Below are 14,974 nucleotides of genomic sequence, written 5' to 3' on the forward strand. Positions count from 1 at the left end.
AATAATTTGAGAGAAGGTGTTTTGCAGGCATTTAATTAACATAAGTTGCAAATGTTTGGAAATGTTCTGAAAATGATCTTTATATAACCCAACATTTAAACGCTTTCTGGCAACCTTTGTGCGGCCATTTGCAAATATTACGAAAATATTTTGTTTGCTTAGCAGTAGAAAATGATATAATAATACCTTAAAACACAATTTGAATTGGCTTTTTCATGAAGGTATAATCTTGATTATGAGAGGATCAGTGGCGTAGCCCCTGGGATATAAGCCAGGATATTTTTCCAGATGTCCTTGGCAGGCTTGGGCAATTCTAATTGAAATCCACACAACCCCTATGGAAGACACAACCTTAATCTTCCACACAGGGAGTGTGAATTTCAAATGGGGTTACCTGAATGGTGATTCCATATAAAATCTTCACCCCCTGTGTGGGAGATTGAGATCATGTCCTCCATAGAGGTGTATGGATTTCAACTGGAATAGCCCAATTCCACTGGACAGGATAGGACACAAATCAGCTTGGTTTTAGAGCATTATCTCATTTAGTCATGTTGGGTCACAATTTGATTTTTTTGTCAAAATTGATCTTCAATGAATTGTCACATGTACAGTAGGAAAAATAACTTGATTATTGTGTTAACTTTCAATTTTGTGGAAATTTTGATTTTTATAACTTTTGTGTACATTATGCAGGCAATGTTTCCACAAAATAGGTATGATTGTGTATTTAATAACAATTTCCAGAAGCAGGGTCAGTGAACTATAAAACACTTATGTAAATTTATTATTACTTCCATGGTATGTGTCGTGCACCAAGCGTACATGATCATAAACACAGAAGTGATAAACAATCACGCTGATGGGCTGATCAACAGTCTTGAAGGCAGTTGGTCATCAGCACGTAGATGGGAAGGAGACCTCTCCACTTCTATGTGTTTGCCAGTCACCAGTGCTTACCGGACCATGGAAGTACTAAAAAATTACTTTATGGAATAAGTTTGAATGTTATTTCAATTTAGGTATTCCTCAAATATTGATGTGCATTCCATAATTTGTATTTCATTTGGAAGCAGTATGGTGAGGCAGACCCGTAAAATATCAAGGGCATTATATTATATTCTTTGTTAAAGAAATATTTTTAATTTACATGTTAGCCTACTTCACTAACATATAACAAGAGAAAAGGTCTGATATTAGTTATTATCAAAGAGGTGGAAGGAGTCTGGACTCTGAATACAATACAATATATGATCGGCCATACTGGTTTGTCATGCATAGAGACCAAAATGGTGTACCTCCTGTTTTATCTGCAAAAGCCTGAAATCTAATTAGCATTTTCAAGCTTGAATATTACAAATGTTTGCTCATGTGGCGCTTAGCAAGAGCTGTCGGCACTACATAAAATGATGTTGCAAGATGATGAAATAATCCAGAGTTGCACTATTTTGCCCTAATCGAGTGACTCACAAATATGATGGAGTCTTTCAAGTCCAATTTCTTTGGTTAACACACACACCCACATGTAATCACCTCTAAACGTGTGGATGCCATTTAGGACTATGCAACCGTGGTCCTCTGAATTCGTACTCGATCGACATAGCGAGGACGTTTTCCGCCATTTTGTTGGTTAGAGGACGTATTTCGCAAATGCATTAGACATGCATTTGCGGTCGTTTACAGACCTCCAGAAACTGAGGACATTCCCCATTCAAAGTGGTCCATGGTTTAAATGTGAAGTGTGAGTGTGTGTCTTTGTCTACTGGCAAACACCTACGCACAACAATACAGATCTAAGGATATTTTTTCATATATTTTTCAGGTATATCTTGTATGGTAAAAAAAAACTGTTCTATTTGATAACAATGGCCTGTATTCATTTCACTCACAGTGGTGAAAAAGTGTACCATGTACTCAACTTGATTCTTTTGGTGCATTCTTGATTGCGATGTGCATGTAATTATGTCATACTGATATCATGCACCAAGCGATACATGCAGCGACATTTGTAACACCCTTATATATAAATATTGATAAATTAGTTCACTCCTTTGCCAAAAAATACTAGAGGTACTCAATTTTTAGTCCCTATGAGTAACAATCCCAACATGGCGGATTCCAGTATTTCTTTGATGTCCTTGGATCTGTTTGGGGCTTGTTTTGTCATTGGAACAATGGGCATTTCCAACTGAAATCCATACTACCCCTGTGGAAGATTTTGGAAATATCTTCCACAGGGGGAGTATGATTTTCAAGTGGAATAAACACATTAGCAGCTCCTTTTGAAATTCAGCCTCCCTCTGTGGAAGATTCAGGTTGAATCTTTCTCAAGAGGGTGTATGAAATTCAAATGGATCTGCCTAATGTACTTATTCCATTTAAAATTCATACTCCCTCTGTGGAACATGCTTCCATAATCTTCCACAGGGGTTTCAATTGGAATTGCCCAAGCCATCTTCATTTTGCTTATCAACCTTGGGTTTTGTCAATGCAACCATAGATCATACAGCTGCAGTAAATGTGTATGCTTAAGTGTTAACTTTATAGATCTAATTTGAACTTGCAGATATAAATACACAAATATTGAACCACTTTATTTTACATAGGCTCATTAATTTCAATTTACACAAATTACAGTTACAATTTATGCCACTATTTATTTATGAATTTTTTGTTGTGCCTCAAATATGACATTTTTTATTTGTACAATGAACACATTTTAAGTTTCTTTGACTTCTCTGAATTTATAATTCATCAAATCTTTTTTATTTTCTCCAGTATTTAGTTGAGCACTCATTTCATGTACAGATACTATTAATCTTCCATGTATGGCAAATAAAAATGTGACAGTATGAAAGTGATAATAATGTTTGTGTGTTGTTGTTTTAGTGTGTCTTGCCTGAACTTCGTCAGAAAGAATACGTATGTCCTAATTCCAAGTTTAAAAATAGATGCGATTACTACAGTATTAGTGCAGTGAATACTTGTTAAAACAAAATCTGTTAAGGGATCTGGAATGAGCGTTTTAAGCGTTTCGACAGTATTTTTTGTGGGACATGAGAGCACATCAGACATGATATCGAATTGCATTCTGAATATGAAGAATGTCTTTCTGATATCAAATTTTGATATATAACAGTCCTCGAAGTAAATTTTATAAATCTAATGATATGTTCTTAAAGTGTATGTAGCTGGTAGAAAAAGCCGACGATCAATTGAAAATTTTGATCTTTCATATTGAAGATATGGATTTTTTTCCCCCAAAGACCTAATTTTTTTGGTGTTTTGGGAAAAAATCCATATCTTCAATACAAAAGGTCAAAATTTTCAATTGATCGTCGGCTTTTCATCCCACCTACATACACTCTAAGTATAAATCATCAGATTTATAAAGTTTTCTTCGAGTACTGTTAAATATCAATTTTTAATGATTTGCCATAAAATGTGTATTACATTGCGAATTTCAAAAAATCAAAATTACTTGATATCAGAAGGACATTCTTCGTATTCAGAATGCAATTCGATATGTCTGATGTGCTCTAATGTCCCACAATAAATACTGTCCAAATGTTCATACCCCACCCCTTAACACAAAATGCTTTTTAAAGTCTTAATGTTTCAAGGCAACATAACATACTCTTCTTGGTAAATTACCTGTTGTATCAGATCATTTATTTAGATTATCTATGGTTGTACCTAGATATATGGTGAATAACAAAATGACTCTTCGAGTTATTTGGACTGCTGCATCAAGAGAATATTTAAATATTATTGATGTGGATAGTAGCATTTTAGCATCTATCATATTATATAGATGAGTTGACTGCAATTTTTATCAACAAAGGCAAAGGACTGGTATATCGATATGCTTGAGTGAACCCAATGCAGCTACTACACTGTTCAATAGCCTTATTGTGATGTGGGAGTTTTAAAAACACGAGCCCTGAACAAAATATGATGCGCGTGCATACTGGCAGGCAAAAACAATGGAAATTGTGATGATGCGTGCGCATACTGCCAGGCATTGACGTCAGGAGTCAACTCATCTATAGCATACGAAGCCCAAGGAACTAATCTCTGATTTCTGCAACAATTTCAAAGTCGGTTGGGCTGAAAGTAACCCCACTTACACCTTTCACAGAATACGGTTTGTTGTAAGGATTCTTGATGGTAAATCTATGGAAGATATATGTGAAGAAAATGAACATCTCCATCTTTGCCAGATTCTCTCCTAAACATACCCGATGGCCTACAACGAGAGATGCATAGGAAAAGAAGAATATTAAATATGCAACTAAAAAGGATGTTACTTCTTCAAGCACAACAAATTATTGTAATTTATTGCCACTATCTTACGGATGCGTATTGCCCATTTAAATATATGTGAAAAGATAAATTTTTCTGCTTTTCAAGGTAACATTTAATTGGTGGTCTGCAACCTAAACTTTTAATTTTCTGTAGTTGTGTACTAATAAGCAAACACTATTATATGTTTATTCATAGCCTGCAGCAAATATTGTCACTACTATTTTCGTAATATTGCTACATAATGAATTATTGAGAATGTTATTACTTATGTTACACATTGAACTCACCTGCACTGAATGGAATAAATTCTTCACGATGACGCAACTTTCCGTCTTCATCTAAAAACCTTTCTGGTCTGAACTGATCAGGTTCGGTCCAAATATTTGGATCGTTGTGAACCGCCCAAAGATTAGACACAATAAGGGAACCTTAAGGCACATCATAGTCACCTATTTTTGTGTCTTTGGCTGCTACATGAGGCACACCCAATGGCACAACTGTTCGTATACGTTGTATTTCCAGTAGTACAGCTTCAGTATATAGTAGGGTTAATCTATCAGCCCATTTAGGCATTCGTGAACGCCCAGCAACCAAGTCCAATTCTTGTTGAACTTTAGCCTGAATCTCTGGGTACGTCATCATGTATAGCAAGGCCCAACGTAATACTGTTGCTGATGTCTCTGTTCCTGCTAGGAAAAGCCCAACTGCTGTTGCCGTGAGAGATTTTTCGTGAATGAAATCCGCCCGATCGTTGGTATCGGGTGGTGTGCAACCACTGTCGTCTGCTAGGGTGTTCTCGGTGTTCTTTTCAATTTCATTCAAAAACACGTCCATGAAATCATTTATATTGCTCTTATGAAATTTACGCCTATGTTCAGCGACTATGCCATTGACAAAAATTTTAAAAGACAGAAAATTTGTCCCTATTTCTTTATAAAGTCCGTGGAAGATATACCGAAAAATCCGTACAAACAAAACAAAACCTCCAGATCCCATTTTTTTGGCAAGATCGTTTGTTAAGTGCAGAAGATGCTTGAACTCAGGATCACAATGTTCATATCGTTGTCCAAAAATGACGGAGCAAATGACATTGGCTACACAGTTGCCGATCAGAATAAACGGGTGAAAGGGCTTCTCATTATACTGGCGCATTGCATTGATCAGAGTTTTTGCTTCTTCAGTTATGTTTCCTTCAAATTTGCTTCTTCCGACACCAAAGTTTCGAAATGCGCTCATTGTGAGGGCTCGTTGATATTTCCATGATTTTCCGGAAGCGAAGACTACACCTGTGTAATGTAATAAAATAAAAATGTAAACTGCTTTTTTTAAATCCATAAACTCACAAATATACAAATATACGTCAAGCAGGTAATTATCTTGATTAGAAATGATGTGTTATAGTTGAAATCATGAGAAAACTTCCGACTTTTCGTTCTTGGATTTTTAGGTCTCGAGACGATTTCAAATGTTTGGGCAATTAAACAAACTATCAGTCACCGTCGCCGTCACCGTCTTTCGCGGTCACTGTCTTTTGCGGTACTAATATTTTATATAATTTTTTATAATGTTCTATTTCATGTGATTAATGAGGTGAGAGGATATTGTCATTTAGAATTACAATTGAGAAGTCCGGCTGCAATTTCAATGTTTGAGTTATTTTTTTACCTTGGGGTGCACCCCATTTTGAAAGTTGTGGTGCAATTTCACCTGATGCAGCGCAATTTGAAGTGCAGTCTCAGAACAATCAAAATAAATTTATAATTTTGTAGGACACTTACGTTCAACATGGGCCTAAATATTTTGCACAGCACAGTCCCTTAGTTAAATAAATGTAGGCCTCCAAGACATCCAAATGCTTAGCCTTACCAGACTTGCACCTGCATTGCTGAAAAGTCACACATTTTTCTCTTAACCATCTGCAGTTCCTATGGGACAGGAAATTGTCGAAAGTCTCAGGGATAATCTTCAAATCACCCATTTGGGCTACCAAACCACAGGTTTGGCAACCCTGATTAATTTGTCCTTCAACACAAAAGCATCAGAACACTTGAACTAATTCAATAAACAAACATTCTACTGTTGACAAAAGGTTCTCCATAAAAAAACCAGTTATCCTTTGAACTGAAAACACCAAACGATCACAGCGACAACATTAGATAATAATAAAGCAAAACATATGTACAACGAAACAACGCAAAGGTAATAGAATTACAAAATCATACATTTAAAAGGAAGGTTTTCAAAAGCTATCGGCATTTTTTTTTTTTTTCATTACCACTTTTTGCAACAAAAAAAAAGATGTTTTTGTTGGGGAGGCGATCCAAAATTCAACCACGGACTAATAGTAGGTCTACTTGTTCAAATACATGTATGCATCCCGGGGTATGCATATATTGAGTTTTCACCTTGATCAAGATCCAGTTCCTCGAGTACTGCGCTTGTAGGCCGATCATTCATATCAGGATTTTGATATGCTTCTTTGATAACCTTACATCCATTTAAGATCACTATCACCTTTTTCCCAACACTAAAACTTATCACATTATCGCCATATTGCTTCGCCGTAATGCCAAACAGTGTCTCTGGTTCACAGCCTGTGCGGTAGAGACTGAACGCAAGGCTTGGAAGACTGCCGATGAGAGGGAGACTCCTGGGTCCTGGTGGCAAATTCTGCTTCTGTTGTTTCAAGATACAAAATGACAGTGCGAGCAGGATGACGATGACAAAGATTGTTTGTGTGTTGATGAATGGAATGACGATATCTGCAAACCCTGCCATCTTTGGGGAGTCCAGGAGACACTCAATGCCAAAATAATTAGAAGAAAATATTTGCATTTGATATCTACTACCAAGTACCGAAATACAAATTGTCATAAGCTTGAGAGGGCACTCTATTCACGTGGGTTCTTTTCCAACGCAAAAGTATCACGAATTTTGGTGGTTTCCGAGTGAAGAGTGTCCGCAATATCGACTGATTACGTAACTGTATGAATAATTTATTTGTGGTTTTTTTTCAATGAATGCAATCGCCCCAACCCCTCGGTGCATATTATGAAAGGACTTGCAATAGCAAGTCCGATGAGTTCAATGAACTACGCCCTAATACCGCGGAGTTTCAGTCTCATACACTGATGAACAAATACAATAGAAGAAGGCCAACACACATTACCTGCTTTAGTGACATGTTATATGAGTTGTACAAGGTTAGCAACTATTTAAAACTTGGTAGTTCACATCTTGGGAATGATCGAGCTTTGGCAAAAATTGCATTAATCATTTCATAGGGAGCGTGTAGAAGAATTCAAATATCACAGATATACTTTGTAGGTCCTGTCTTGAGTTATGTTGTAAAGAGGGCTGGAACAACAACAACAACAACACTTTTGTAAAACGTACATAACTCATTAACAACAATAAATCAAGCACATTTTCAAAATATTTACCTTTGCGTTGTTTCATTGTACATGAACTTCGCTTAATATTAATGTGTAATTTTGCCGCTGTGATCTTGCCAAATTTTTGGGAATTCCCAAGCCTAAAATAAAAAGGTGTCTTTTTCATGGGAATTCCCATGTCTTCTTTAGGGTTGTGAAAATATTGACCCTTTGTTTTGTGGAAATTCCCAGAGCAAAAAATGGTGAAAAATTTTGGGAATCCCGTGTCTTCTTTAGGGGGGGGGGGTGCCTCTAATTTCTGGAATAGCCCAATGCAAAAAGAAAATTTTTTTATCTTTTAAAACTTTTGTCAATGGCATACTCGCTGAACATAGGCGTAAATTTCATAAGAGCAATATAAATGATTCCATGGACGTGTTTTTGAATGAGATGGAAAAGAACACCAAGAACACCCCAACATACGACTGTGGTTCCACAACGCCCGATGCCAATGACCGTGTGAATTTTATTCACGAAAATTCTCTCACGTCAACAGCAATTGGACTTTACCTAGCAGGAACAGAGACATCAGCAACAGTGGGCCTTGCTATACATGATGATTCACCCAGAGATTCAGGCTAAAGTTCAACAAGAATTAGACTCTGTTATTGGGCGTTCGCGTATGCCTAAATGGGCTGATAGATTAATCCTACCATGTACTGAAGCTGTACATGATGTAGTCATGTCTACAGTAGAATTCACCACGACCTTTGCAGGACTTAAACCTCATTAAAAGCTATTAAACCAAGATAACACTCATTGAAAACAGCTCAACTATGTTACATCAGATCTTCTCTGGTTAAATCCACACTACACATGTTTCTGTTTTACCTGTGCAATGAGCAATGAGCTGGTATTATAGTTTCAGTTGGGTGAACAATTATAAAGCAATCGCAAGGTAACAATACTGTGTGGGCCTTTGTTCACGAAATGAGACAATAGTGTGCATCTCTTTGGTTAACACACACACCCGGTACACACACCCACATGTAATCGCCTCTAAACGTGTGGATGCCATTTAGGACTATGCAACCGTGGTCGTCTGAATCCGTACTCGATCGACATAGCGAGGACGTTTTCCGCCATTTTGTTGGTGTAGAGGACGTCCAGAAACTGAGGACATTCCCCCATTCAAAGTGGCCCATGGTTTAAATGTGAAATGTGAGTGTGTGTCTTTGTCTACTGGTACACACCTATGCACAATAATACAGATCTAAGGATATTTTTCATATCGTCACTGGGCGGGAAAAACCTCATATGTACTTTTGGCCCTTGAACATGGATGAAGCAAACCATTCAATATAAAGTCTACACCTACAAGGCTTTATCCATTTTCAAGGGCCAAAAGTAAATATGAGGTGTTTCCTGCATGTAATTTTGGCCCTTGAACATGAATGAAGTAACCTCTTCAATATAAAGTCTACACCTACAAGGCTTTATTCATGTTCAAGGGCTAAAAGAACATATGAGGTTTTTCCCGCCCAATGACTATATATTTTTCAGGTATATCTTGTATGGTAAAAAAAAAAAGTTCTATTTGATAACAATGGCCTGTATGTATTTCACTCATGGTGGTGAAAAAGTGTACCTCCAGAGTTTGCCATGTACTCAACTTGATTCTTTTGGTGCATTCTTGTTTGCGACGTGCATGTAATTATGTCATACTGATATCATGCACCAAGCGATACATGCACCGTCATTTGTAACACCCTTACATATAAAATTGATCAATTAGTTCACTCCTTTGCCAAAAAAATGCTAGAGGTACTCAATTTTTAGTCCCAATGAGTAACAATCCCAGCATGGCAGATTCCAGTTGATGTCCTTGGATCTGTTTGGTGCTTGTTTTGTCATTGGAACAATGGGCAATTCCAACTGAAATCCATACTACCCCTGTGGAAGATTTTGGAAATATCTTCCACAAGGGGAGTATGATTTTCAAGTGGAATAAACACATTAGCAGCTCCTTTTGAAATTCGGCCTCCCTCAGTGGAAGATTCAGGTTGAATCTTTCTCAAGAGGGTGTATGAAATTCAAATGGATCTGCCTAATGTACTTATTCCATTTAAAATTGATACTCCCTCTGTGGAACATGTTTCCAAAATCTTCCACAGGGGTAGTATGGATTTCAAATGGAATTGCCCAATCCATCTTCATTTTGTTTATCAACCTGGGATTTTGTCAATGCAATTACAGATCATATAGCTGCAGTAAATCTGTAGGCTTAAGTGTTAACTTTATAGATCTATTTTGAACTTGCAGATATAAATACACAAATATTGAACCACTTTATTTTACATAGGCTCATTAATTTCAATTTACACAAATTACATTTATTATTAAATTTTTGCCACTATTTATTTGTGAATTTTTGTTGTGCCTCAAATATGACATTTTTTATTTGTACAATGAACACATTTTAAGTTTCTTTGACTTCTCTGAATTTATAATTCATCAAATCTTTTTTATTTTCTCCAGTATTTAGTTGAGCATTCATTTCATGTACAGATACTATTAATCTTCCATGTATGGCAAATAAAAATGTGACAGTATGAAAGTGATAACAATGTTTGTGGTGTTTTTTATGTGTCTTGCCTGAACTTCGTCAGAAAGAATACGTATGTCCTAATTCCAAGTTTAAAAATAGATGCGATTACTACAGTATTAGTGCAGTGAATACTTGTTAAAACAAAATCTGTTAACTTATAACACAAAATGCTTTTTAAAGTCCTAATGTTTCAAGGCAACATAACATACTCTTCTTGGTAAATTACCTGTTGTATCATAGATCATTTATTTAGATAATCTATGGTTGTACCTAGATATATGGTGAATAACAAAATGACTCGTCAAGTTATTTGGAAGTTATTTGGACTTCTACATCAAGAGACTATTTGAATATTATTGATGTGGATAGTAGCATCTATCATATAGATGAGTTGACCGTAATGTTTATCAACAAAGGCAAAGGACTGGTATATCGATATGCTTGAGTGAACAGAATGCAGCTACTACACTGTTCAATAGCCTTATTGTGATGTGGTGGGAGTTTTAAAAACATGAGCCCTGAACAAAATATGATGCGCGTGCATACTGGCAGGCAAAAAACAATGGAAATTGTGATGATGTGTGCGCATACTGCCAGACATTGACGTCAGAAGTCAACTTATCTATAGCATAAGAAGCTAAGGAATTAATCTCTGATTTCTGCAACAATTTCAAAGTCTGTTGGGCTGAAAGTAACTCCGCTTACACCTTTCAAAGAATACGGTTTGTTGTATGGATTCTTGATGGTAAATGTATGGAAGATATATGTGAAGAAAATGAATATCTCCATCTTTGCCAGATTCTCTCCCAAGCATACCCGATGGCCTGCAACGAGAGATGTATTGGAAAAGAAGAATATTATACATGCAACTAAAAAAGATGTTACTTCATCAAGCAGAATAAATTATTGTAATTTATTGCCACTATCTTACGGATGTGTGTTATCCATTTAAGTAAATGTGAAAAGGTTAATTTTTCGGCTTTTCAATGGAACATTTAATTGGTGGTCTGCACACTAAACTTTTTCTGTAGTTGTGTACTAATAAGCAGACACTATTATATATTAGGCCACGTTTATTCATAGATTGCTGTACATTTTATCACTATTATTTTCATAATATAAACTTTTTCATTTCACTAATAAGTCTACGTTTATTCATAGTTTGCAGCAAAGTTTATCACTATTTTCGTAATATTGCTACATAATGAATTTTTGAGTATGTTATTATTTATGTTACACATTGAACTCACCTGCACTGAATGGAATAAATTCTTCACGATGACGCAACTTTCCGTCTTCATCTAAAAACCTTTCTGGTCTGAACTGATCAGGTTCGGTCCAAATATTTGGATCGTTGTGAACCGCCCAAAGATTAGACACAATAATTGAACCTTTAGGCACATCATAGTCACCTATTTTTGTGTCTTTGGCTGCTACATGAGGTACTCCCAATGGCACAACTCTTCGTATACGTTGTATCGCCAGAAGTACAGCTTCAGTATATGGTAGGATTAATCTGTCAGCCCACTTAGGCATACGTGAACGCCCAACAACCAAGTCCAATTCTTGTTGAACTTTAGCCTGAATCTCTGGGTACGTCATCATGTATAGCAAGGCCCAACGTAATACTGTTGCTGATGTTTCTGTTCCTGCTAGGAAAAGTCCAACTGCTGTTGCCATGAGAGATTTTTCGTGAATGAAATCCGCCCGATTGTTGGTATCGGGTGGTGTGCAACCACTGTCGTCTGCTAGGGTGTTCTCGGTGCTCTTTTCAATTTCATTCAAAAACACGTCCATAAGATCATTTATATTGTTCTTATGAAATTTATGCCTATGTTCAGCGACTATGCCATTGACAAAAGTTTTAAAAGACAGAAAATTTGTCAGTATTGCTTTATAGAGTCCGTGGAAAATATACCGAAGAATACGTACAAACAAAACAAAAGCTCCAGATCCAATTTTGTTTGCATTTTCGCTTGTTATGTGCAGAAGATGCTTGAAGTCAGGATCAGAATGCTCATATCGTTGTCCAAAAATGACGGAGCAAATGACATTGGCTACACAGTTGCCGATCAGAATAAACGGGTGAAATGGCTTCTCATTGTACTGGCGCATTGCATGGATCAGAGTTTTTGCTTCTTCAGTTATGTTTCCTTCAAACTTACTTCTTCCAACACCAAAGTTTCGAAATGCGCTCATAGTGAGGGCTCGTTGATATTTCCATGATTTTCCGGAAGCGAAGACTACACCTGTGTAATGTAATAAATCAAAAACTTAAACTGTTGTTTTGTTTTTTATTGTTTTTTAATCCATGAAATCACGAATTACTTTACCAGATTTCGTAAGATTACCGCGTCAATTTCGTCACTAAAATCTATTTGTATAAAACTTCCTCCTTTGCCTAATGTGCTGAAGGATGAGAACTAATGATTCCCCGGGCATGTTTCCGTCTAACGGGGAGCACAATTTCTCACCTTTTTGAAAGGTGACCCACAAGGTGCCCACAATTGGATATCTTGTTCTCAGTGCCGATTCGAATTCTGGCCATGATTTGCCAACTTATCAGGGTTATTAACTCTTACGAGATCGGCGTCAGTCTCACGTATTCACGATTTTGGACATTTTTTCACGCCAAGGTACTGAAGGTAGTCTCATGCATTGCAGTGAAATCTCACGCATTGATTAAATATAGTTCGAGAAAAATTGACCCCCCCTACTTTTTAGATTTTCGAGCACCCTGGCTATTAAAAAAAATCCAGTTTCACAAACATTTCTGTCTGGATCGACACCACCATTCGGCAGTGTCTCACGTCAAGCAGGTAATTATCTTGATTAGAAATGATGTGTTATAGTTGAAATCATGAGAAAACTTCCGACTTTTGGCGTTCTTGGATTTTTAGGTCTCGAGACGATTTCGAATGTTTGGGCAAAATTCAACCACGGACTAATAGTAGGTCTACTTGTTCAAATACATGTATGCATATATTGAGTTTTCACCTTGATCAAGATCCAGTTCCTCGAGTACTGGGCTAGTAGGCCGATCATTCATATGAGGATTTTGATATGCTTCTTTGATAACCTTACATCCATTTAATATCACTATCACTTTCTTCCCAACACTAAAACTTATCACATCATCGCCATATTGCTTCGCCATAATGCCAAACAGTGTCTCTGGTTCACATCCTGTGCGGTAGAGACTGAACGCAAGGCTAGGAAGACTGCCGATGAGGGGGAGACTCCTGGGTCCTGGTGGCAAATTCTGCTTCTGCTGTTTCAAGATATAAAATGACAGTGCGAGCAGTAGGACGATGACAAAGATTGTTTGTGTGTTGATGAATGGAATGACGATATCTGCATACCCTGCCATCGTTGGGGAGTCCAGGAGACACTCAATGCCAAAATAATTAGAAGAAAATATTGATATCTACTACCAAGTACCGAAATACAAATTGTCATAAGCTTGAGAGGGCACTCTATTCACGTGGTTTCTTTTCCAACGCAAAAGTATCACGAATTTTGGTGGTTTACCAGTGAAGAGTGTCCGCAATATCGACTGATTACGTAACTGTATGAATAATTTATTTGTGTTTCATACACTGATGAACAAATACAATAGAAGAAGGCCAACACACATTACCTGCTTTAGTGACATGTTATATGAGTTGTACAAGGTTAGCAACTATTTTACACTTTGTAGTTCACAGCATCTTGCGAATGATAGTGAGCTTTGGCAAAAATTGCATTAATCATTTCATAGGGAGCGTGTAGAAGAATTCAAATATCTCAGATTCCGTCTTGAGTTATGTTGTAAAGAGGGCTGGAACAAAAACAACAACAACAACAACAACAACAACAACACTTTTGTAAAACGTTCATAACTCATTAACAACAATAAATCAAGCACATTTTCAAAATATTTACCTTTGCGTTGTTTCATTGTACATGAACTTTGCTTAATATTAATGTGTAATTTTGCCGCTGTGATCATTTGGTGTTTTTTCAAGGTATAAGGAACAATCGAAAGTCTTTTTATTTATTTTGTGTACGGTTTAAAGGGGACAACCCAGCTTTGGTTAGATATAGGTTGTTTCATATACTTTTACCTAAAATATTTTCTTAACCAAATTTAACCCAAAATGGCTACCGTTCAAGGATTTTTCTTTATTCGTATACTCGCCTTTAAACAATATCGTATCGTGTACAAATTCGAAGCTAAAGTTCTCGAGTACCCCCCAAAAAAAGAAACATATAGGACACATAAAAGATGGCCTGTCAAGTAGAGTCGCAAATAGTCGCAAATTCCTTTAGTATCAGTGGAAAGATTAGACTTTGGTCAAAATGTTCATATTAAAATTTTGGAGGAAATCGGTGGAAATCCTAACTAAAATGCTAATGTTATCAAAAAAAACCCTCATTTTTGAGAGTTTTGGACCAAATTGACTGACCCTAACTCCTAAATTAAATCTCAAAGTATAAGTTGAAATTTATATTCTAATTTGGTTATTTATGGGTAAGAGCAGAATTTGTGCTTTTTCATGTTCACGGGGGTAAATATGACACTATCAAAAATCACAAAAAAAATGATGGTAGAAAAATATTCTTTATGATGTTTTCTTCCTGAAGCAAGTTAAATAAGTTAAAAATTTCACATTCACCAATTTGGACTTTTGGACACTTTGCC

General features: G+C 36.5%; 1 protein-coding gene across 1 annotated transcript; it reads right to left on the reverse strand.

The window, feature by feature from the left end:
* Positions 1-10,935: 10,935 nt before the first annotated feature.
* On the reverse strand, positions 10,936-13,680 carry LOC140159534 (cytochrome P450 2J4-like). Its single transcript, XM_072183023.1, has 3 exons — positions 13,288-13,680; positions 11,541-12,539; positions 10,936-11,114 (listed from the first exon to the last, which is right to left on the reverse strand). The coding sequence occupies exons 1-3, from the start codon at positions 13,658-13,660 to the stop codon at positions 10,936-10,938; spliced, it is 1,551 nt and encodes a 516-aa protein (XP_072039124.1). The 5' UTR covers positions 13,661-13,680.
* Between the last annotated feature and the right edge of the window lie 1,294 nt (positions 13,681-14,974).

Source organism: Amphiura filiformis, chromosome 8 (genome assembly GCF_039555335.1).
Source record: "Amphiura filiformis chromosome 8, Afil_fr2py, whole genome shotgun sequence".
Lineage (NCBI taxonomy): Eukaryota > Metazoa > Echinodermata > Ophiuroidea > Amphilepidida > Amphiuridae > Amphiura > Amphiura filiformis.

Excerpts from the sequence above, each read along its gene's own strand:
- LOC140159534 (XM_072183023.1), bottom strand. The coding sequence starts at position 13,660 with ATGGCAGGGTATGCAGATATCGTCATTCCATTCATCAACACACAAACA. Across the intron at positions 12,540-13,287 it reads GGAACTGGATCTTGATCAAG|GTGTAGTCTTCGCTTCCGGA; the intron begins GTGAAAACTCAA and ends TACATTACACAG. Across the intron at positions 11,115-11,540 it reads ATTTATTCCATTCAGTGCAG|GCCATCGGGTATGCTTGGGA; the intron begins GTGAGTTCAATG and ends CTCTCGTTGCAG.